The sequence below is a fragment of the Culex quinquefasciatus genome, chromosome 3 (genome assembly GCF_015732765.1).
Source record: "Culex quinquefasciatus strain JHB chromosome 3, VPISU_Cqui_1.0_pri_paternal, whole genome shotgun sequence".
Classification (NCBI taxonomy): domain Eukaryota; kingdom Metazoa; phylum Arthropoda; class Insecta; order Diptera; family Culicidae; genus Culex; species Culex quinquefasciatus.
The window spans coordinates 47,511,956-47,535,361 of record NC_051863.1 but is presented as its reverse complement, the minus strand read 5'-3'; the positions used below and the strand labels follow the sequence as shown (position 1 = coordinate 47,535,361).

The 23,406-nt window shown below is 37.2% G+C and overlaps 2 protein-coding genes across 3 annotated transcripts; one reads left to right on the top strand and one right to left on the bottom strand.

Annotated features, from left to right (window-relative positions):
- The first annotated feature begins 897 nt into the window (after positions 1-897).
- Positions 898-16,416, top strand: LOC119768943. Its single transcript, XM_038260778.1, has 4 exons — positions 898-960; positions 15,321-15,502; positions 15,562-15,861; positions 15,921-16,416. Exons 1-3 carry the CDS (start codon positions 898-900, stop codon positions 15,623-15,625), a joined length of 309 nt encoding a protein of 102 aa, XP_038116706.1. The 3' UTR covers positions 15,626-15,861; positions 15,921-16,416.
- Positions 16,417-19,199: 2,783 nt separating this feature from the next.
- LOC6049390 (adenosine 3'-phospho 5'-phosphosulfate transporter 1) lies at positions 19,200-21,509 on the bottom strand. Of its 2 annotated transcripts, none has more exons than XM_038260205.1 (4): positions 21,312-21,509; positions 21,169-21,264; positions 20,986-21,110; positions 19,200-20,930 (listed from the first exon to the last, which is right to left on the bottom strand). In XM_038260205.1, the coding sequence occupies exons 3-4, from the start codon at positions 21,015-21,017 to the stop codon at positions 19,529-19,531; spliced, it is 1,434 nt and encodes a 477-aa protein (XP_038116133.1). In that variant the 5' UTR covers positions 21,018-21,110; positions 21,169-21,264; positions 21,312-21,509; the 3' UTR covers positions 19,200-19,528. The 2 variants fall into 2 exon arrangements, with proteins under 2 accessions (XP_038116133.1, XP_038116132.1); XM_038260204.1 differs by having other exon boundaries at positions 21,169-21,239.
- Positions 21,510-23,406: the final 1,897 nt, after the last annotated feature.

Genomic DNA, 23,406 nt, shown 5'->3' with positions numbered 1-23,406 from the left:
AAAGTTTGGGGCAACCCTCCCCTACACTGTTCGACAATGCTTTCACACACGCCTACGCCCAGAGAGAGAGAGAAACCATGAAGTTGGTAATGTTGTTTTGCTTGCATTAAGAGTTGCCGAACCGTCCCTCTTGTTGGTTGACCTTCCAACGTCAACCGGAAAATGGGACACATTTTGCTTCTGGAGACAATCAACACACTTCTGACTTTCCACATGGTTCTTAGCTGGGAAAGAGCTTTAGAAAGGAAGAAACGACGAGGAAGTTTGGTTACAGTCAGCTTTCGTAATGGCACACTTGTGCAACAAACAAGCAACCTTGTTATGTTTTAACAAGTTGCACAAGCTTGTTAAATAACAAGTTACAATAACATCATCAATAAGTTTTTTTTCGCAAAGGGATTTTGCCGAACTATTGACAGTTCAAGTATACCTTATTTAACATAAACCAACTGTGTACATTCAACCAGAAGAAAACTTGTCCTATCTTGCATCGGAAATTAAAGTTGGTCTTCACTAAGGAACCATAATAGACTCTTACTATGTGCCCTCCCAAAGTAGTGTCAGTGACCTTGCTTCAACCACTCTGAATGAGTTCCCCGCCCTCTAATTTAGATCCGGTAATTTCTGCAATTCATCACACATCCGCCCATGAGGAAGGTGGTGGAATACATTGATAAATGAGTATCCATTATTGCATTGCCATCCTGGCTGTGACTTGGAACAAAAGCGTAAACAATGCCAGTCTCATTATCTTCGGTGTCATGGCTGTCTATCAGCGAGGATGACAGGCCATCAACACTTTAAGGGGAGGGGGTAAATCAACACCCCCCTCCAAATCAAAAGGCTTTGCTTGGCATTGCTTAAAAAGAAGTGTTTTGCGAAAATGCCTTCCAGACGATGTCAAACTGGTCGATGACAGAGTGGTTCATCAACTCTCAGGAAGCAATTACGTCGTCGATGGTGATTCATTGTGTTTTGTGCATTATATTTTTTTTTTATAAAAATTTGTGCTTTCAAAAAATCAATTGCTGAAAATACTCTAGAGCTTCTCATTATTTTTCGAGGCTTTGAATTTTGTACTTTTTGAGATGGATGAACAGGGCTGCGGAGTCGGGTCATATTCCAAGCGACTCCGACTCCGACTCCGGCTTTCTGAGTTAAGCCGACTCCGACTCCAGCTCCGGCTTTGAATTTTGTTGTTTGAAAAATTGGAACATTTTTTTCAACTACTTTAAATTTACATTCATTTTTTAAGTTAATAAGCTAGCTACACTAATTTTCAGTTGTACTTTTTTTTATTAAATGTTAAAAGAAAGCTAGCCTTCACGATCGATTTGACATATCAAATAAATTTGCATACTTTTAGGCTGAAATTTTGAAGAAACACAGAAACTATTAAAGATACCCAGGTTTTGGAATAAACAATTTTCAAAGTAACTATTTTTTAAAGTGTTTTGAATTTATATGAGAAGACGTACATGGACATTGTGTGATCCAGCTTAGTACACAATTCAAACATATAAATCATGAGAAAAATCTAAATTATAATATCAATAAATAATATCTAATAAATTCAATGATTATTTCAAAATTAGTTGCAACTTATTTTCGATATTTTTTTTCAGTTTGAAATGTTTTCAGCATGAAACTTTGATTTTTTTTTATTAACATACAAAATGAGCATGTTGCGTTTCAAGTAGAAGATTGATATAATAGTTGATAATGTTTTAAAACATTATTATTTTTGTTAAAAACTGATAGTGAAACTTTATTTTTCCTATTCAAAAAAAATTAGCAAAAAGATGACGGTGTGTATATATTTTATGAAATAGTATGATAAAATTTGGTCAAATTTTAATAAAAAGAATACATAAATACAAGCATAAAGAGACAGTAATTAGTCATTTTAATATGTTTTAATTTTATGACTACTTAGCGACTATTGTTTACTATTTTATGAGTTATGACACTATAGTATTGTCAATAGAGAGGATTAACAGATTGTCATTCAGTGATCTTAGTGAAATAACACAATAAGAGCTTTCCAATCACAAACCACGTGGATTCTTTTTTAGAAATGAAGGTTTTCAAGGTTATTTTGTTAAAGTTGTTCAGTTTTTTGCGATTTAATAACATTTTATGAAAGAAAAGTACACCTGCAAAATAAATTATTATCGAAAGGCTGAGAAACTTTCCAACAAATTTCCTTTTAAGACATAGTTTTCAGACTGCTGGTTGTTGAGATAAAGTCGCTTAAAGTAAACATTTTTGAAAAAAAAGTTTTTTTTTAATTTCACTCAATGTTGATGAATGATTTTATTGTGATACTTTCTGCTCTCTTTATTGTTAATAATGTATTGTTTCTTAATCAAACCTGCCACATTAAAAAAAAGCTTAAACAGATATTTTGGACATTTTCAAATGAGAATTGGGTAACGTCATGATTCGAATTCCCGGACGCTTTGAAACCCGGACACCTAATATTGTTTTTTAAATTTTTTGGATATAAGTTTGCATTATGAATGCCAAAACTGTGTTATTTGATGAATTCTAACATCAACATTCATTTAAAGTTTGTTTGAACACTGTCGTTTATAAGTTTACCAAAAATTTGAAACATTTCACTGAAATATTTCATAGGTAGTGCGTCCATCCCGGGAATTCCCGGGACAAAAATCCCGTGATTTTTCCAAAACCGGGAATTCCCGAATCCCGGGATTTTTTTATATTTTGTCCCGGGATTTCCCGAAATTGAAAACAAATCAAATTTTGGTCTTAAAATTCTGATTTGTTTGTGGAAATAGATATAAAAAGTTGAATACGCAGAAGTCGATAAAATTTTTAAAGCAATAATATTTGTATTCTGCATATATCAGCACTAATTTGGCTTATCATTTAAAATTGTTAAAATTTTAGTTGACAGATCCGCAAACTTATTTGCGCCTTAAATATTTTCTAATAAATTTTGTTTATTTAAAAAAAGACTTGGTATTATATTCACGTATATTTATGACTTTAAACTAGAAAAAAAATATATCTAACAAAATAATTTAATTTTTCATCAAAACACGGCATCTAGAGCAAATTAGGACAAAAGTTACAAAATTAGACAGCTGTTTGAGCTATTTTTTGCATAGTGTTCTAATTGTTTTGATGATTACGGTTACAACAGGAACAAACCTAAACAATTAGTACACCGATTTCCTAATTTATTGATCTAAAATCTCCTGTACCTGTCTTTAAAAGCATTCTCAATTATCCCTAGTTGGCGGTAGTGACTCAAAGATAATTTTTAAAATATGTTTTAAATATAATACATAGAATTCTAAACTTATCCAGAGTGTTAAATTGTCTGGTATAATTTTATTTGTTTTCGTTTCTTGCTTTTTTAGACAGTTTCAATGATATTGTTGAGTAGTCTTGTTATATAAATTAATAAACAAAAGAAATATATTAAGAATTGTGGTTCATTTAAATTCCAAAGCACATCAAAGAACAAAAAAAAAATGTTCTAAACTATCTAAATACTGCTGTCCTTGTTCAGATTGAAGCGTAGTTTATCGACAATTATCAGTATTGAGCTAACTGTGATTGGCTAGCATGATAGGATGATAGGGACATTTGAAAGTTGCGAAGTGGTGATGATTGGTTCCTACTCTTCATCTGTGGTCCACGGAGCAATTCTTGGAGGTCCTGGTCAATAACAGAGTAGCAACTACGGGTAGACACCAATGCAAAAAAAATGCAAAAAAAATATCAGTATTGAGCTAATTCTATGATTTAAGCTTAAACAACATAACAGATATAATGAAAACATAGATTTTATGACTGCTTCAAAAATTTCCTGGGAATTCCCGGGATTCAAAAAATATTTTTCCAGTTTCCCGGGAAATTCAAAACCCGGGAAAATTGGACGCCCTATTCATAGGCATCTGAAGCACCGGGAAGGCAAAGCAGAAATTTATGGTTTTGATTTCCTTAAATTCTAACAATTTTTATATAAAATATCGATTGTTTTGATGGTAACAAGTTATTTTAGACCTAAAGAATGCCATTCCCTAAAATTTCAGTACAAATTTGTGCGATTCATTAGCAAAATCGAGTGTCCGGAATTCGAAGCAAAAGTGTCCGGATTTCGAATCTACTTTTATCAGTGTCCGGGATTCGAAGCACAACAAGTCATTTTTTTATTTTAAAAATCTGATGAAAAATTGTTAGAAAAGACATATTTTGCATGCATTCTCTTAAAACTAACTGTTTATACTACATCCTGATGATATTTCTACATTTCCAACTTATTACATGATTTTTTGCCAGCTATAACAATAATGATATTCTACTTTATTATGGTTCGAATCATGACGTTAGTTGTGTAGCGCACTAACATTTCAAAAAGGTCAAATATTCAATAATACGCCGTTTTGAAATGTTCAGTCCAAAATTAAAAAAAAAACATTCGAAATGATCAAAAATTTTAAAAATGTTTCATTTTTAACATTGAAAATATGACCATTTGTCCCCTTAAACATATCAAAAAAATTATAAAATATCGATTTTAGGATTTTTTTTTGTCGAAAAGTACGTAAAAAACGGCAAAACCTATTCCGTAAGTCAATTTTTTTTTAATAGTCTTCATTTATACCTTTAACTTTGCCGAAGACACCAAACCGATCAGAAAATTTCTAAAAAAGATAAAAAAATATAAAAAATTGCATGAAATCGGCCAACTTTAGTTAATTTAAGTCATGAAATAATATTTTTAAAACAAATATAAATGAATTCAAGTTTTCAATGAAAACAACGTTTTTAACGTTTATTTTTTTAATTTGACCTAATTTGGTTGAGTTTCACTCTTTTAATGATAAAGCTTAAATAAATGAAGCAAACAAACTCCCAATTGGAATTTTCCTTGTCATTTTATGGTTTCACTAAAAGCAACGTTAAAATCGATACGTCAAAGAGTCCATCTGAATTGAAATCAGCCTGAAATGCCATAAATCTATGACATAAAAGAGGCGAACGTCTGGAGAACGTATAACAAATTGTGCTTACCTACTCTCGTTCACAGGAATGAAATACTTAAAGCTACTTAAAATCCTTCGTGCGGCGCCGTTCAATAAATCCTTCTTCTTTTCACCTGCCATCGTCGTTGCTGGTATCGATGATGATATCCTGGCAGGAAGCGTTTTGAAATCACTCCGGATGAAAGGAAAATGTATTGGCGTAATCGAGACGCAGCTTTTTCCTTGGTTTCTTTAAATCCCAATTAACATTTTTTTCCAGGAGTTCAACAAGAGCTCTTCAAGATAGCTACAAATAGCAGTTTGGACCGCGGTAGGATAAAACTCTCTTCAAGTACTCTTCCAAACTCCTCAAGAAGTTTTGAAGAGAATTTTATCCTACCGCGGTCCAAACTGCTATGCTGTTGCTATCTTGAAGAGTTCTTGTAGAACTCCTGGAAAAAATGTTACTTGGGATGTATGCTTTGTAACAGATTATTTTCATTTGTTGTACCGTTGGACTTAATGTAATCAATTTCAATATTTTAAACAAATTTATTAAATCTGCTTGTTTTGTTTTAAATTTCATGAATTTTAGCATCCACTTTAAAATGTAACATAAATCCCGAAAGAGACACGTGTACCATCCTCAAACAAAGACTTTCCCGCACTTTTTCTCCACCATTGGCAATATACCATTCGATGTCAGCCGGAAAACCCTATCTGAAACAAAAACACACTAAAGCACACACGCACAAATATAAACAACACTGAAACGAAAAAAAAAAGTTGATGTTTTGTGATGGACAGCAGAAAAAATGACACCAGCCTCTCATTCCTTTCGAGCCGTCTGGTTCAGTCAGCAGGACCAACCGTGTCATGTGATTTTCGTCATCGCACACTGCTGACACAGAATCAGGACAGAAGGCCACTGTTGGCTTTGAGCCTGAATGGTGAAGCCCTTTTTTTCATTTTCCTGCTCGTGTGATTTTTCCAACCCGTTTCCTTTTGTTGCGTTCAGCTCATTTCAGAAGTTGTAAGTTACTGATGTTTGAAAAATGTCATTTGAAAAAAACGCGCAAAATTATAAATAAAATTGAAAAATTGCACCATTTTCATTTCTAAATAGGGGAAGAAGAGCAGGATGGTAATAAGGATAATATTTTCTTTCATTATTCGTTCAATTAATTTGAGCAGTTCTCCCTGAAATCCGTAAATAGATTTCATTGGTGGGTAATTCTCTACCAACTCACACGAAATCGGGAAAAGTTGCCCCGACCCCTCTTCAATTTGCGTGAAACTTTGTCACTAGGGCAAACTTTTGTCCCTGATCACGAATCTGAGGTCCATTTTTTGATACCTCGTGACGAAGGGGCGGAACGACCCCTCCCATTTTTGAACATGCGATAAAAGACGTGTTTTTCAATAATTTGCAGCCTGAAACGGTGATGAGACAGAAATTTGGTGTCAAAGGGACTTTTACTGAAAATTGGACGCCGAATTTGATGGCATACTATAAATTCCGAAAAAAAACTTATTTTTCATCGAAAAAATACAAAAAAAAATTAAAAGCTCTGCCATTTTCCGTTACTCAAATGTAAACAATTTTGGAACATTTCATTTTAAGGGAAATTCAATGTACTTTTCAAATCTACATTAACCCAGAAGGATCTTTTTCATTTTGAACAAAAATTTTCATTTTAAAATTTCATGTTTTTTTCTAACATTGCAGGGTTATTTTTTAGAGTGTAACAATGTTATACAAAGTTGTAGACAGACAATTACAAAAAAATTGAAAAAAAAAAATATGAAAAGTTGTCAAAAGTTGCTCACCCCTAGAATGATAGATTAGGATGTCAGGAACAATGTTTTCATACCACAAAAAATTCCCAAAAATGGTTTACAACTCGCGCGCGGAGCTTTAATGAAAAAAGTGCATTTTTCGGGTATTTTTCAGAAATGCGCGTAACAATCACACTAAAGTCATTCAAATTTGGTCGCCTTGGGCTTCAAGTTATAGTTTAATGTCCCCTGAACAAATTCCTGTGCAGACATGGTCCATAAAAGCTTGTGTTTGAGCATGGCAGGGCGTTTCAGGGAGAAAAAATTGTATTTTTTAGCTAAAAAATTCCAAAGATCACTCCCCTAAACGAGTCAAAAAATTTTGCCATCAAAACTAATGCATTCAGCTTATAAGAAATTTTACGGAGATCATTCATCTTTTTTTAACATTCAATTTATGTCCACGCAAAGCCGAGATATTTGCATTTTATGTATGTATGTATGATCCCCATACCCGCAGGCAACTTGGTCCTGGAACACATGTGAGCGCTAGGTGAACAATTCGATCATCTTTTACTCCGTAATCTGTACACCCACGTGCATAAGTTTTTTTGCACGAATTTTTATGCTACAAATACCGGCGCATAGATCAAAATGGTTTCCCGCTTCCCTCCCCAAGCGCCGGAAATTTGTAGCGGGTGTAGGGACACTTCGTATAGACGCCCTTGCTCCCATCACGTCACTGAGGGTATGGAGCGACGAGAAATTAATAAGCATGCCCCCCCAGTCGAACCTTCATTAGAGAAGCAGGCAATCCACAACTCACAGCGAACGACCGAGGGAACACCCTACCGCGTATATAATAAGGTTGGCGTAGTTGTCTTGATTGTTTTGTGCGTATGATAGAATAAGTGAGAGTTTTTTGTGTTAAAAAAAAAGAACGGGCTCACCAAATAAAAAACATCAAATCTTGATCCAATCCAGTCTTCAAACTTCAGGTTTCCAATGATGACAAGTTCCAGCTTCTTGGAATTGAACCGCGACGTCCATTTACTGTTACTGTTGCTGCTGGGGAATGCTGACCGTGATGAAAACCAGAAAGGAACACCAAATTTTGAAGCTGTCACAAGTTCTTCAGATCTTGAGTGATGACTTTGAAGGTTTTCCCGTTGAAAGGTTCCGTGGTTCCTCTGCCAATTGTAAAACAGTTGCTCAGGTTCTTGGCATGGACACTGAAACGCCGTGAGCCGTTCCTCTCTACACTTTCACTTTTGAATTCGAACATTCAAATATTCTTATTAAATACTCCGCTAGAACCACTACCGGGCACTTCCACAGCAACCAACACCAGTACCGGAATCACCGGAATCTGTCGGAATCACAAATTTGGAATAAATATACAAAGAAAAAAAACGACAGCGAAAATCTTTGACGTCCTTCTTCGAGCGTAGCTTACTTCGATCTCAAGCCGAGATATTTGCATTTTAGTGAACAAAAAGTGACGAATTTTCAAAATTCTTAGTATAAAAGCGTTTTTAGCATAAAACGTGGGCAACTATGATTACAAACGATAAGGCATATATTTTGGATATTTTTATTTTGCTCGTTAAAAAACGTTATTTTTAAATAACATTTCATGAAAAACATGAGATTTTCTCACAATGTAAACGACAAATAATTATAAATCAAGAGTAATTTTGTTAAAGTTCATATCTCCAAGATGTGAACGTGATTTTTTTTTGCATGTACATTCGAATGAAACAAATTCATCTAAAAAAAATATCGTGAAGATCACAGAGCAGTTCTTATAAATATGTCGTTTGCGTCACATTGCGAGAAAATCTCATTTTTTCATGAAATGTTATTAACAAATATCGTTGTTGAGCGAGCAAAATAAAAATATCCAAAATATATGCCTTCTCGTTTGTAATCATAGTAGCCCATGTTTTATGCTGAAAACGCTTTTATATGTACCAAGAATTTTGAAAATTCGCCTCTTTTTGTTCACTAAAATGCAAAAATTGAATGTTAAAAAAAGCAAAATGATCTCCGTAAAATTTCCTGTAAGCTGAATGCATTAGTTTTGGCTCGTTTTGAGGAGTGATTCTTGAAATTTTATGGCTAAAAAATACAAATTTTTCTCCCTAAAACGCCCTGCCATGCTCAAACACAAGCTTTTATGGACCATGTCTGTACAGGAATTTGTTCAGGGGACATTAAATTATAACTTGAAGCCCAAGGCGACCAAATTTGAATGACTTTAGTGTTATTGTTACGCGCATTTCTGAAAAATACTCGAAAAATGCACTATTTTCATTCAAGCTCCGCGCGCGAGTTGTAAACCATTTTTGGGAATTTTTTATTGTATGAAAACATTGATCCTGACATCCTAATCTATCATTCATTTGACAACTTTTCATTTTTTTGGGACGGCCTAATCAAGAATCAACATTCCAATCAGGTCAAACATTCAATATTACATGCCCAAGTAACATTTTCAGTTTGTACCTATCTTGAGGAGAGATTGAAGTTATCTTAGCTAAAAATGACCATAAAGCCATTTTATCTCCAGGACAACAATAAATCAGCATTAAACCTGAGTTAAGAGCAAAGTGGACAATTTTAGGAGGTTATCATGACCATTTATTAGGAGTCATCTAAAACTCATCAGCATAGACATTGATTTTTAAAACACTCTGCAGGTGTATTTAATTGCTTAAATAAAACTTATGCTCAAGCTTCTTAAATTTATAACCGCACAGAAGAGGTTTTCAAGACTGAAATAAACTTTCATTAAAGATGTTTTCTCTCGTTGAAGATAAAATTGATTTGTCGAAGGAAAATCAGTTCTAATTATAATCTCGTTAAATTCAATAATTCTTTATGAAATAAATCACAAATGGCCAATGAAAAAAGATAAAATTATATTGATAACTATAAAATAATATCAAAATAATAAATTACTGTGACTTTACGCAGCCGTTCTAACTGAAAAATTCTTGCCATCAAAATTTCACTGGTCAGTTTTCTTAGATACCTCGAAAAAATATGCATCGAAGGCATGAATCGTTCAAAATTGCATCGATTTTTTATTTTGATGGACCGATTAATTATTTTTTTTTCTGAAAAATCAACATGGCTTCCATTTTTGGCCGTTGCTTTTTCGTGTTAATATGGCTGAACTCATAAAATCTATTCTCTCTTACTCAAAGCAGTTATTAGGGCCATTTTTCTTAAGAAGCTCTTGTACAAGAAACTTTAAGAGCTTTGTTTCTTGCGAAGCTCTTGTTCAAGATTAAGCAAGAACATGTAGACTGCAGTGAGCTTTAAGGCGATTTTAACCAAGAGCAAAAGGCGTAGTACTGCGACCGTAGCGCATGCGAATTTTAGTTAGCAGGAGGTAGATCCAAAACGTTTTTTATGGTTATTTTTCATCGTTGGATGAAAAACAAAATACATTTTTTTCATATTCTTTATTCATTTATTTGATTGGGATCATCATAAGTTTTCTCGCATAAAGGAATTTACCGTCGACACAACAACACTGATTTTAATAAACAACACTAGACCAACGTTAAAACACTAGCACTCCGCGACGAATTTATCCGCTTCTCGGAACGCCTTATCAAGCTTATCCTCGAAAGGCTCTGACGGACAAACGGATGGCCTAACTGATGATTTGTAGCTTGTCGATTCTGCGCGTCGGCTTCACGGTAGCTACGGAATCGGCGCCCATGATGATTCTCGTGTTACTCGATCAACACGTGCCGTAAAAAAACATCTACTGCCCATGCATGTCAATGGACCAAATCGGCATGTACTCGATCACCCTCGGATAGGTGTACTCCGTTACATCCGCGCTGGAGCCGGAAACGGGCGAAAAGTATCACTTGTTTACCGGGATCACAAATTTTGGTAAAAGTTTCTTTGACACTAAACCGACCGACTGTACAAAAAATGTGATTTGACAGATCAAGTTCAAATAATCTGGAAATATGCTTTCATAGAACAGAGTAGTTTTAATTTAGTTTCAAAGCAGTTTTGACAATGCTTAAAAGTCTTATAAATAACCTCTCTGGGATAGCTTTAAGAGAAACAATGAAGTGTGATATAAAACTATGTTCCATGCTCTTAAAGTATTCTTAAAGATATTTTTAAAACTTTCGTATCATAAACCCAGCAAGTTTTGATCAATGTTTTCATAAAACAGAAAAGCAAATTTCATACCTTTTATAAAACCTGTTAAGAAGTAAAGGCATTTTGCTTGTTACTTGGGTGTATTGAATTTTTGACCTTTTTAATTGTTAGTCTTGATTTAAAAATTTTCCAAATAACTTTTTCGAAGAGATCACAAAATTTTGCGAATGTTTATTGTATGGATTATTATGGACTGATCATCACTAGCGTGCCCAGGGTGGGGCAACATGGGGCAGTTGCCCCACCATCCTCGGAAATTTGTTCTAAAATTGGGCAGGGGGTGTCCATAAACGACGAAATTTTCAAAACTCTAATATTTTTGCCCCACCTTCCTTGAGGACCTGGGTACGCTAGTGCTGATCATTCAAATTCCCCAAGCTACAAACAGGTTTGGTAACAGGGAATTGACAGGGAACTAAAAATCGATTTCGGTAATGAAACGGTGTAAAAATTTGTTCCGGTGCCCACCCCGATAAGCTTTACAGCAGATATTTATAGCCCATGAAATGGAACTGAGCATTTTAATGACTCATGAAAACAGCCTTTGTTTTTTCTAGCATCAGTGCCAATAAAAACGCAATGAGAATTACCCAGAAATTAGACTGAAAATAAGAAACAAACCCAAAACCCAGCTTAAAGTCAAGATTATTGCCTACGTTACAACGATTTTTTCCAACGACAATTTCCCCGAACCAAAATTGGGTCATTTTTTCATTCTTCCCACGCTGAAGCGGCACAACAACCAGAGAGAAGGGGTTTTCCCTTTTTTTTTTCTAACAGGCACCCGATTACGTGCCTGCATGGTTGTTTTTTTTTTTGGCGAGAAAAAAGGGTTAAATTCACTGCAGAAGTGGCGCACAAGACTGAGAAAGTGGTATCATTATCATCTTGCTGATGCTTCCCAGCAGCAGAACGGCTTGAACGAAGAAAATAAAAACGTTTTGTTTGTGGCGAGAACGGAACGACATTTTAACCGGAAGTGGCGGGAAATTGTTGAGTTGGATGATTGTCTGTAGTTTTGATGCGATATGAACGTTATGGAACACTTGTGTAATGCTCGGAATGTGAAGAAAAATTAACCACCATGCGACTCCATGAAACATGTTTTCTTGTTGTGATTTTTCATGGAGCCGCATGTTGCTTTTACTTTTAGTGTGTTTTTATCAGAACTGAGTTGAATGGCATCATTATCTCCTTAATGAATATGACAGTTACTACTTAATTTCATTAAATCTACCAAAAGGCTCGGAATTTTTTTTAACGTCGTTGAAGTTGTAAAATTAAGTTCACATTTATAAATTAGGCATAAAATTTGCAGAAGAAATTGCATAAACGTTAAACATAATGAGCTTTAAGTCAATTTAAACAATTTAATCTATCTCCAGTAGAGTTAGGTCAAGTGATCAAAATGATCCGATAAAACCCCGTCAATCTTAACAATCCCAACTGAAATTGCTCAGAACAGCCCAAAAAGCATTAGCACGAAAACACCCTGCCCGTGGGGCTAAAGATTGAAATCCTGGCCTTAAAAATCCAAAACTTCTACCCGTCTGGGTGACATTTTGGGACCTGATAATAGCTATCCCAGAGACCAGTCCCAGAACCACACCACCGGTGGACTCGCCGGTCGGCACTTGAATAAACAGTTTTTATCAGATTTGGTCCAAATCCCATTGCTGACGTGGCTTCGACTGTTGTCCTGCCCACGGAGGAAAGTTTGCGGGATTTTTTTAGTCGTCCCAGGACTGTGGTATTGCTATCTGAATGGGGAAAGTGGGGTTAAATCAAGAATAGTGAAAAAAAAACCTAAAACAAGTAAAAGTGATATCGGTCAAAGTTCATTTTTCCCATTTTCCCCCGAACCGCCTGGTACAAGTTTTTATTGGTTTTTCTCTGTTGGAACAAAACAGATATGATAATATAATATCATAATAAAAAGTCATTTAACGATGAGATGGGTCAGGACGGGGCAAGCTGCAGCTTCTGCGCTGATGCTATCTGCTCTGCCGTTCGAGGGGCTGCCAGACGGAGAACCGACCCTGAAGTGCTTGACCGGCAGAACTGTTTACATTCCATTTGTGGGTTTTGCTCCGAAAACCGAGCCGCACTCGGTGTGTGCTCTTTTTGGCTCAGCAAAAGTACATACATAAATTTTGCACAAAAAAAAACCCTTTTTGACTTGAAAGTTCTGCTTGGGCTCGATTAACCTTTGCAGCTTGTTTGAAAGGGGAAAGCTTTAAGTGCTGTTGATCACGAGGGACTAAAACTAAAAAAAAAAGTTATCTTGTTAGGGATCTATTTAATCTTGCCATAACCATGTTCAAAGTTTCCAAGTTTATAGTTTCCTAAGTATCGACAACACTCCATTTCAGAATACGAGGGTAAAAATGTTACGTTGACCTACCCCTCGTCGAAGCGCTTTTTTCTCTAGCAGAATAACTTGCACTCAAAATGTCGACGAATGAATGAGTGGTCAGAGGTTAAAGTGTGTTGTTTTTGGGAAGAAATGGGTCTCCTTCCGATCAGGACCAGCTAGCAGCAAAAAAACAAAGATGACCAAGAAAAGTCACCCCATCCAGATGGTGTTATTTTCGGCCGAAACGACCAAACAAGCAATTCAATTTATAGAAAGAAGACTTTATTAGCGGAGTAAGAGAGAGGATGAGGTCTTGCTTGTATGGTGGAAGGGAAAATTAACAAGTACTTTTAGATTTATTTATATTCAAAATGGTAAAAAGCACCATCATTTCAAAATGGCAAATCTAACCTGAATAAGTTTATTTTAATAGGAGGCAAATGAGCGATTCTATGATTCCATGACTAAAGAAGCCATTTTAAGCCATTGTTTCACCCATACAAGGCTCCATGCCATCTGACAGCTATCCATACAAAAAAGGGTACTTAAATATTGAAAATCTGTATCTTTTGGAGGAATTCTCTGATCGATTTTGTGTCTTCGACAGAGTTAAAGGTATCGATGAGAACTATTAAATAACGGTACAACATTTCTAAATTAACTTTTTTCACAAAAATGTATTTCTTAAAATCCGTTTAGGGGACAATAACCCGCTACTCTTGAGCGAGCCACGTAGCCCAATGGTCATGCTTCCGCCTCGTAAGCGGTAGATCGGGGTTCAAATCCCGGCTCGGACCAACACAACTGGTGATCCTTATCCTTCTGGATTCGATCGCTAAGTAAAGGGAAGGTAGTGTATCGTCACAAACTGGACCTTATCAAGACACCTTAGGAAGACAACCTATGGAATGTTAGCATTAACTGAATTCACTTCATTCACTGAATCCGCTTTGTAAATGCCGGCCCCGATACTCTTCACGGGTGTTCCCCTCAGGAACAGGGAAAGATTTACTTTTACTTTTTTTGAGCCTTAGAGAAGTAATCGCCAAAATGTTGCCGCCGATTTATGTTAAAAGAAAGTATTATTTTTAAAATCGAAATGTTAGCATCAGTTTTTAATGTAAGTCAAATTTTCAATCGAAAATACTCTAACGAAACTAAGATTTTTTATTAATGTTAGTTTGATTTGTTCGATTTTTATTTGCATGTAAAATTCAATATCTCGTGAAAAATTATATTTAAAACTAATTTAAAATTTTCTCAGGATTTCGATGATAAGGTCAAAACTTTAACCAAAAAATGCGCTTATTGTAAAAATTAGCAAAAAGTTTTCATTTGCCCAAAAAAAAAACGAAGTTGACTTTATATCTGTCGGCCACCATTGCTAGTACCAACCACTAGTGTCTTCCTTTTATCTACAAGGACTTCGCCGCCCTGGGCTCCTAAGTGTATGAAAGTATGGCACGGAGCGACGGCGCCGAATACCCATATTTACTCAAAGAATTTTAGAGCGCCCGCCGCAGGATTCGAACCGGCGACCTCTGGATTGTGAGTCCAGTGCGCGGTCCGATTGATCCACACAGGTGGGACCCAAAGTTTGCTGAAAACAATTTTTAAGGTCGATGTATACACCGGGACTCGTGGTGTAGGGGTAAGCGTGGTTGCCTCACACCCAGTCGGCCTGGGTTCGATCCTAGAAGGACCCGGTGCACACAAAAAAATATTACCGTAATGACAAAAGTAACTTATTTTTGATTTAAAAAGTTGCTAAAATTAGCTTGAGGGAAAGTTTTTTTCTTGTTTAAAATATGAAAACTTTTACTGGTAAAGTTTTTGAAAATCTCCTTACTAACTGATATAAAAGTCTTAACTTTTAATACGACTGTAGAATTTCTTTCAATTTGACGTTCTCGTGTAACCGTGTACGACTAAGTTCCAAATGTAAACAAACACTTTGGTGGGTCCGGTGATGCTGGTGATTCTAGGACGCAAAGCAAAGCCGACGGTGGCAGCAGTCAGGAATAGGACGCGGAAACCATCGTGAGCCAAACAGCAGCAGCGGAACGCCTTCGAAGGAGGGTGGTGCGGGTGCGGGACGAGGTGAAGTGCTCAAAAAGGACAAGGCGAGCTTCCTGCAAGAACTGCAACTGTTCCACGACCGGAATGGGTAAGAAGAAAGCTTGGGTGTTTGGTGGGGCTTGTGATTGATTTTGTTTGTTTTTTTAGGATGGGAGGTAGGAATGTGGATTCGCAGCGGTTTTATTCGGTGGTGGTAGCCCGGGATTGGTGATTGAAGGTCAATTCCCGCGAGGACTGTAACGAGATCATCGAGGAGATGGTGTTGCCGAAGAGTTGCGTGAACAACGAGATTGCGTTGAAGAAGATAAACATCCGGTTTTTGGACAAGTACGAGACAGATGATTTTCACGGTGAGGAGAAGGAGCCGACGAAGAGGAGGACGTCGAGAAGCGGGATAATCGGAGGTAGCCAGAGCGGATGTTGCACTCGGTGCGGTTTACAACACCTGTGAGTAATGAGAATGTGTACAGTGGCTTGCCAACTTCACTTACTTCCATCTCTTTTAGCAAATAACCGCCCACAAATGCTCATCTCGCGACGGCGCAGCTCCAGCCGAATGAACCCTGGACAGCGTGCCGAAAAAATCTGTGTCATTCTCGAAGGAGGATGAAGTGCTCGAAATCGAATTCCGTTCCGAGGGCCTCATCAACCCAATCTTCCGGATGCGCTTCCAGAATCGGGAACTCCCCGTTCAGGCACTTCACTTTCCAGCCAGGAAACGTCGATCACCCTTGCTGAATCTACAGCCAACTTCTCCAAACCTGTCCTGATGAAGGCCGGCAACGTGACCATCCTGTTCTCTACTTTGCTGTCGCGCGTCGAAACGTTCGTCTGGAACCGTCCAGCTTGGGGTCTTCGGAAGTGACCGGTGGCGTACCCTAAGAATCGGTACAGCTTGGACTCGGATTTTGGCCAGAAGCGTTAAATACAATAACAAAATGTCTTATTTAACATACTGTTTAAAACTTTTAAAAATGAATATAAAATCAAGCCTAGAATCAAGCACATTTTTGTGAAATTAACACTGTAGTATTAAATATTGTTTATTCTTGCTATAAAAGGTTTCTTTTCCAATTAAAAGTAAAACACTTTTACCGATACAACGATTTTGTTCCATAAATGCATGGTAGTATCAAAAACTTTCCAACTTTTAAATTGAAAAGTTTGAACTTTCTACGAATATTCACCAACGCGAACTTTTAATCCAACGAACGATCTTTTTAAATTCAGAGTATTTTTTCTTTGTGTGTGGCATTTCTCGAGACGAGATTTGTCTGATCACGCCTTCCGTCGGACGGGGAAGTAAATGTTGGCCCCGGTCTAAACTAGAGGTTAGACATCCAGGTGCTAGAATCGTCTCCATGGGTCCTGTCTCGGTGGTAGGCAGTTGGACTCGCAATCCAAAGGTCGTCAGTTCGAATCCCGGGGTGGATGGAAGCTAAGGTGTAAAAAGAGGTTTGCAATTGCGTCAACAATTAAGCCTTTGGATACCTAGTTTCGAGTAGGAATCTCGCAATCGAGAACACCAAGGCAATGCTGTTGAGCGAAAAATTAGATTTTTTATTTTGATTTGCATACATTTAAAAAAAATAGATTTTATGCCAATTTTTTAAATTTCAATGATAAAATTGTTGGAAAATGCATTTTAAGCCCGTACAGTTGATTTGTCATCATAAGTTTTCAAAGAATGTAAGATTCAAAGAAAAGAAAAAAATACAAAAAAATCTTTTTGCGATACTGTATTTGATGTAAAATCACTAAAATTAAGATGATTTTGAAACGCAGAGAAATGCATTTGAAATTGATTTCAGCTGATTGCACTTAAATTTCAACTGAAATTTAAAAAGCTTTTGAAAAAAAAATGTTTTCGTCCCCGATTTTTGGAGCCCATTCTGAAGGAGGGGTGACAAAAACTTTGAAAAAACTTTGAAAAATATTTGCAACAGCCTAATTGTAAAATGGACTATAACAATTGAATCTATGTAAAATGTTCTAAGAAATGAGAATTGGCTCGACCTTTGTACGTTCAAAAATGGTGGTGCAAAAAATTAAGAGTTGTGCAAAAAGGAAAGAGTGGTCGAATTCGGACGAAAATCGAGATTCTTGCTTGTTTTGATGGTACCAAATTTTAGCTTGACCAGAAAACATTGATTTCGAGTGCTCTGTTCTTTTGAGTTTGGAATATATAATAAACAAATTTATCAAATATTTAATTTTTTTTAAATTTTATTATTTGGTCATTTAAAGGTTGAAAGTTTTATCACATTTTTTTAAAGGTTTGATCGAAATTTGACCAGCCATGCCAGATATACAGATAAATCTATATTTTACAGATTTTTCAATCCCAAAAATCACAAAAATTTGTAAATACATATTTTTTTTTAAAATTATTATATTTTAAAATTTAAACAATTTAGCAATTGAATTATGCTTTCATATGATTAAAAGGCTTAAATCTGCTGCTAAAATTTTAAAATATCTTCTATGGCTTCGAGATCAACATGATACAGATAAAATACAGATTTATATTAAAAAAATACAGATCTCTTAATAATTTTAGAAATTTGTTGATGTTTTTTTGGGATGTTTTATGCAAATTTGGAAGAAAATTCATATCCATCAAATAGCTTAGGAATATGCCTCGTGAGACTCTAAATTGCTTAAATATCAATGTAACCTCCAATAAAAGGTTTCATAACTAAATTTATCAGATTTATAGCATTCTTTGAAAGTAACCCGAAATCCAAGCGGTAATAAACAAGACGCCCGAATAAAAATCTTTTCTTTATACAATTTGTCATGAAAATACAAATTTGAGCATTAAACAATGCTGAACTTAGAGTATTTCTTTGAAAAGCAGTTATTTATCTAATAGCAAGCCCGTTACGGGCTGATGTCCCCAAACCCCGATTTTTTTTGAGACATGGTAAGAGGAAAGAAGAAGAAAATTTCTTCTTCAAGCTTCCAATACAATTCACATGTTTCAACAACATTATCACAGACAGATTGTCTGTGATATTATCATCATATTCATTTCCAGAGATTTTGGAGAAATTGGAATATCTCTGCTTATATTGCTTCCCTTCTCTCTGGTTTAGGCTTAATTATCTCAGCTATTCATTAAAAAAAATAACGGAAAACGTGCCAGAAAAATGGTTGCCTTCTACACAACTTTTTATTGCAGCTTAAAGTTCTGATGAAATTTTTATATTTTTATATGAAAATATTGCTTTGCAACTGTGTTTTTCTATTACTTTTTCTGTCCCTACGGAGTGACAAAATCATTTACTTTTAATCTCCCAAAATAGTCCCAAAAATCTTTTGACCACTCAAAAAGTTCAAATTTTCCGTACTTGTGTCGAAAGTTAAGCGTTTTCACAATCAACTTGAAAGCTACACCACTACATTATCCCCTATAGGGGTACTGTGCCCGAATCCTAAAAATCAGCTCAATTGACTATTTTTTAAAGCAAAACTCGTTTTCGTCAGCACTCATCATATTAAATGAACTCTGCAGAACCTCGGTGGATAAATGTACGACTCGGGGGTGTGGCTGCCAATCCTACGTAAATCATTTCATCACTATTATAGCATGACAGTAAAAGTATGTATTTTCAAAACGGAATTGCTCATAAATTGTAAAATATGTTTTTTTTTTCTCCTTTGAAACAATCTATCCAATATAAAAATTAATTTAAGTCGCATCTAGAAGTTTTTTGGGCAGATGCCAGACGTCCAGTTTCACCTTAAAAATGATTTAATACAAAATGGAGAAAAACCAACACTTTATTTTTCACTTGCTTTATTCGATTTTAATTCGCTTGTTTGGTTTCCTCGCTGATGAAGCATGAAACGATATCGTTTCCTTTAAAATAAAACTAGTTCAATTTATTAAATACAGCAATACGCACGGGCTTTCCAGTTCATAACTGGGACTGCCCAACTAATAAAACTCTACATTTTACACACTCACATAGAATTTGTACAACTGAAACACTGTTTTCCTTTCGTTAGGCTCTTAAGATTTTTAGTTCGCGTTAAGTTAACTCTTCCTTGTGCGATTTTAAGTTTAAAACTGAAACGTGGTTAAGTTTTTCTTTTCTTTTTGGTACGTTCAAACGTTAAGTCGCGGCTTGCCAACGAGGGCCGAGGACCCTTCCGTCGTTCCGGCATGCCTTCGCTTGATGGCCTTTAGCCGCTGGTTGCAGTAGACACGGAGGAAGATTGCGAGAAAGACGATCATCACGCCGACGATGCCGAGGAAGGAGATGCTGTGCTTGTAGATCAAACAGGAGAGCAGAATGGCGATCGCCTGCCGGAGGGTCATGATGATGGTGAAGACGACCGCGCCGAAGGTGGCGATCGTGTAGAAGATGAAGAGCTGGCCGATGGCGGAGGAGATTGAGAGAACGACGCAGTCGAGTACGAATTTTGGGTGTTCGGCGGCGAATTCGAGCGAGGAGGAGAAGCCGCCCTGCATGGAGAGAGAGGCGGCGGTGAAGAGAGTGCTGAACAGGTTGACGCCGCACATCATCTGGATCGAGGACATGGAGTACGTTTTGAACAGTTCGCCCTGCCAGTTGGAGGTGAAGCTGTCGAAGGTCATGTAGCAGATGAGGAGCAGGACACCGGTGAGCGTGGTCATGGCGGTTGTTTTGGACTCGTCCGTTGAGCCGGTCAGGAAGAAGATCATTCCGACGGAGATCATGATGGCGGTAAGGTACTCGTAGAACTCGTACTTGTTGCGGGAGATGATTTTGCCCATCATCATGACGGGGATGATTTTGCAGGACTTGGCTAGGACCTGGGTGGGGAAGTTGACGAACTTGAGCGCTTCGTACTGGAACCACGCGCTCATGATGTTTGAGAATGAGGCGTACGAGAATTTGTACAGCGGAGCACGTTGCTTGAGCTGCTTCCTCACGGTCAGGTAAACCGCCGTGATCATGAACCCCAGCACACGGTTCGTAAACACCAAAAACTGCGAATCCTTAAAGTGAGCCTTCTTTTTGTCCGCATTCTCATACTCTTGCGTCATAATCTTCTCCTGCAGGACGCCCCACGTCAAGTAGGACGTCATCAGCCCAAACAGGCACCACAGCAGCAGAATAAAATCCCGCATCGAATTACCCGACTTGCCACCCTTGTCCTGGCCCCGTCCATCAGCTCGTTCCCCATCGCTCGCTCCTCCAAAACAGAACCGGATCACGTTTGAAAAAGGTGACTTGTCCGACCGCTCCAGATACTTGATCCTGCGTGTGTACTTGTAGATCAACACTCCCGGAACAAACACGCACAAATACCCGAAAGTATTCACCGATAGCCGAATCAACCAGGAGTATTCCTTCGAGCGGCGATCGATCAGCTGCGAAAGCGTCAGGGTCTGCTCCTCCCGAAACACTGCAACCCCATCGACGACGATGGCCGCCGGAATCGTGCCCGGTCCTAATCCGAGACTCTCGTGCAGGATGTTGGACACGAGCCGCACCACCGTAACCGTGACGATCACGATGAAGCTAAAAGGAACCACTCTTTAGTTGAGAATCAAACAAAAGAAACAAATTAACCTACCAGATGATCAAATCCGGTACAACGTTCCTCATGTTTGGCAGCTGTTCTAGGGGGGTAACAAAACAGCAATCTAATTCCTCCCTCAACAGCTGGCCATTCTCCGGCGCAGCGGATGGTCGACCTTCCTGCAATATAGACCAGTTTCATCCGCTCTATTGCGTGCGCTACCAAATTTGACCTTACCTAACTAAACTAGTTATTTCTCGTTGCAAAAGTTCCTTTCTCTATCGACAAAATAATTGCAGCTAGAAGTGCTGAGTTGGACCAAAAATATTCATGCTTTCGAATTACAATCGATGGACACGCTGTCACTTTTTGCAACTTACCAATTTTTTTCTCGATGCAATTTCGATAAACTTTATGTTTTCTTCCTCCAAAAATCGATTTTGATTGCGGACGAAAAACTAGCCAGCAAAATAGTTTCAGAACAAAACAGCTGTTTTACGGTTTGACACCTGCAGCAGCGCAGTGCGTGTACGTCAAAAAGTACCGTTCGCTTTGATGGTGTGATTTTTATGCTCCAGTTGCAGTGATGTTTATGCTGGTTTGTTTATCTTCGTGAGCGAGGAATTGGAACTGGCGCAGTGCTGCCAGAAGCGGGGTGAATGCTTGACGAAGATTGCGAACCGGTTCAGACCGATAAGCTCGAATATAATTATTTAGGTTTTAGATAGGTGAACGTCATGCATTTCCAATTGGCATTGGATTACAGCTTCTTAAAACGTTTTCAATCGTTTATATAGTGAAAATGTGATCGTGATATCGTTATGAATAAAATAAAGTGCCATTGGAATCTGACTTGCACATTTTTAACGCATTTTTAAGCATTGTAAGATTCTTGGACACATTCTGCCGTAACGTTACAACGGTTTGACCCTTGGTAAAACTGTTGTTGATAATAATCTGGTAGTTTTTGTTATGTTTGTGCTTGTTCGGTACAAGAAAAGTGCCAGCACCAAAGAAATACTACAAGTTTTTCAACCTTAAATTTGAATGACTTTGGGTGTTTGAAATTTCTCCCAGAACATTTCATTTCCCTACACTGAAAAAATCTGACATAGAAAGTTCAAATGCTTTTTCACGAGAGCTGCTCAAAAAATCATCACGATGATTTGCCATGCTTTTCTTTTGACATAGAAGTGTTTTTCGTGTGACATTTAAATGATAATCATTAGAAATCAGCTGATTACAAGCGAGAACTTTTCATTCTGTTATCGCGTGGTGTTCACTTTGGATTCAATAGAATTTCACTCAGATTTTCCCCATTTGACTTCTTCCTTGATTTCGAAGTGAAAATCACGTGAGATTGAAATGTGTTGGTTTCAAAGGTGGTTGATGAAAAAATACTTATTCGTAAGATGGCGACGGACGAAGACAGTCCAATTTGCTTTTTCTTTATCGAATAAATTATTTTATAGTAGAACTCATATTTTTGAGAGTAAAATAAATTGTGCTAGAACTTTTTGGTAAGTATTTGATAGAAAAAGAGTGAATATTGACAAATGTAAAAAAATACTAACAATGTCAACGAATTTGCAGGATTTCAAACTCCGGTGAAGGGTTGGCTCCTGAACTCGTTTTTCCCGGACCGACACTGTATTGTCCGATTAATCCGGCAACTTCGGCATCTGGCTGCAGTATGACTTGCGTTCCGGAACGAACAAAATGTGCAACCGGCGGCAGTTCCGTGATGCGGTGCTGGGCGACACTGCTTCCCATACCCGTCCGTGGCAACTCCAGATCCAGATCAAGGTTGAATCTATGGAAGCCTCCAAGAACCGTTGTCAAGCAGTTTGACGACTTCAAGAACCGGTTCCCGTTACCGGAAGCTATCCTCGTTCCGTCGCCCAGACATCTACTAGCAGTAAAATGTGCCGTTGCCTGGTCGGGAAAGTAAGAAGTGAAAAATATAAAAAAAGATCGTTGCCCGGTTGTTTTTGTGCGACAATTTGTATTTATTTCATGGGTTACATATAATAAAAAGTTTTTTTTCAATAAAATAGATTTTTAATATTAATAAAAAAAACTGTTGAGATAATCAGAAAACTGTATGCAATATTCAGTACACATGAATATCGCTGGAAAACCATTCAATTTACACTACAAAATCATTTGGAATGCATGTGCCCTCCATTCCAATGTCATGTGAGCTTTCACTTAAGATTAACGTGTTTTGCATTTGGATTTGCAGGGTCGCTCGATGGATTCTTTCAAGTGATTTACACGTGACATTCACATGCTAAGTCGTATAGGGCAGATTCATGTGTGAAACATGTGATATTGCTATGTTGGTTTCTTTCAGTGACTATCAAACCAAACGTTGGGTAGTGTGTGTGAGCTCCATGTAAAGAGGGTGTCAAAATAAAATTGACCCCGCTCGTGTTGGTGTTAAACCATCGGGGTTTCAGTGAATTTGACTTG

What these genes read in the sequence shown, in the direction of transcription:
- LOC119768943 (XM_038260778.1), top strand. Translation starts at nt 898, where the DNA reads ATGTCAAACTGGTCGATGACAGAGTGGTTCATCAACTCTCAGGAAGCA. An exon ending in AAGCAATTACGTCGTCGATG is followed by an intron (nt 961 to 15,320) that starts GTGATTCATTGT and finishes TGGTGATTCTAG; the next exon opens with GACGCAAAGCAAAGCCGACG. An exon ending in CTGTTCCACGACCGGAATGG is followed by an intron (nt 15,503 to 15,561) that starts GTAAGAAGAAAG and finishes TTGTTTTTTTAG; the next exon opens with GATGGGAGGTAGGAATGTGG.
- LOC6049390 (XM_038260205.1), bottom strand. Translation starts at nt 21,017, where the DNA reads ATGAGGAACGTTGTACCGGATTTGATCATCTG. An exon ending in GTACCGGATTTGATCATCTG is followed by an intron (nt 20,931 to 20,985) that starts GTAGGTTAATTT and finishes GGTTCCTTTTAG; the next exon opens with CTTCATCGTGATCGTCACGG.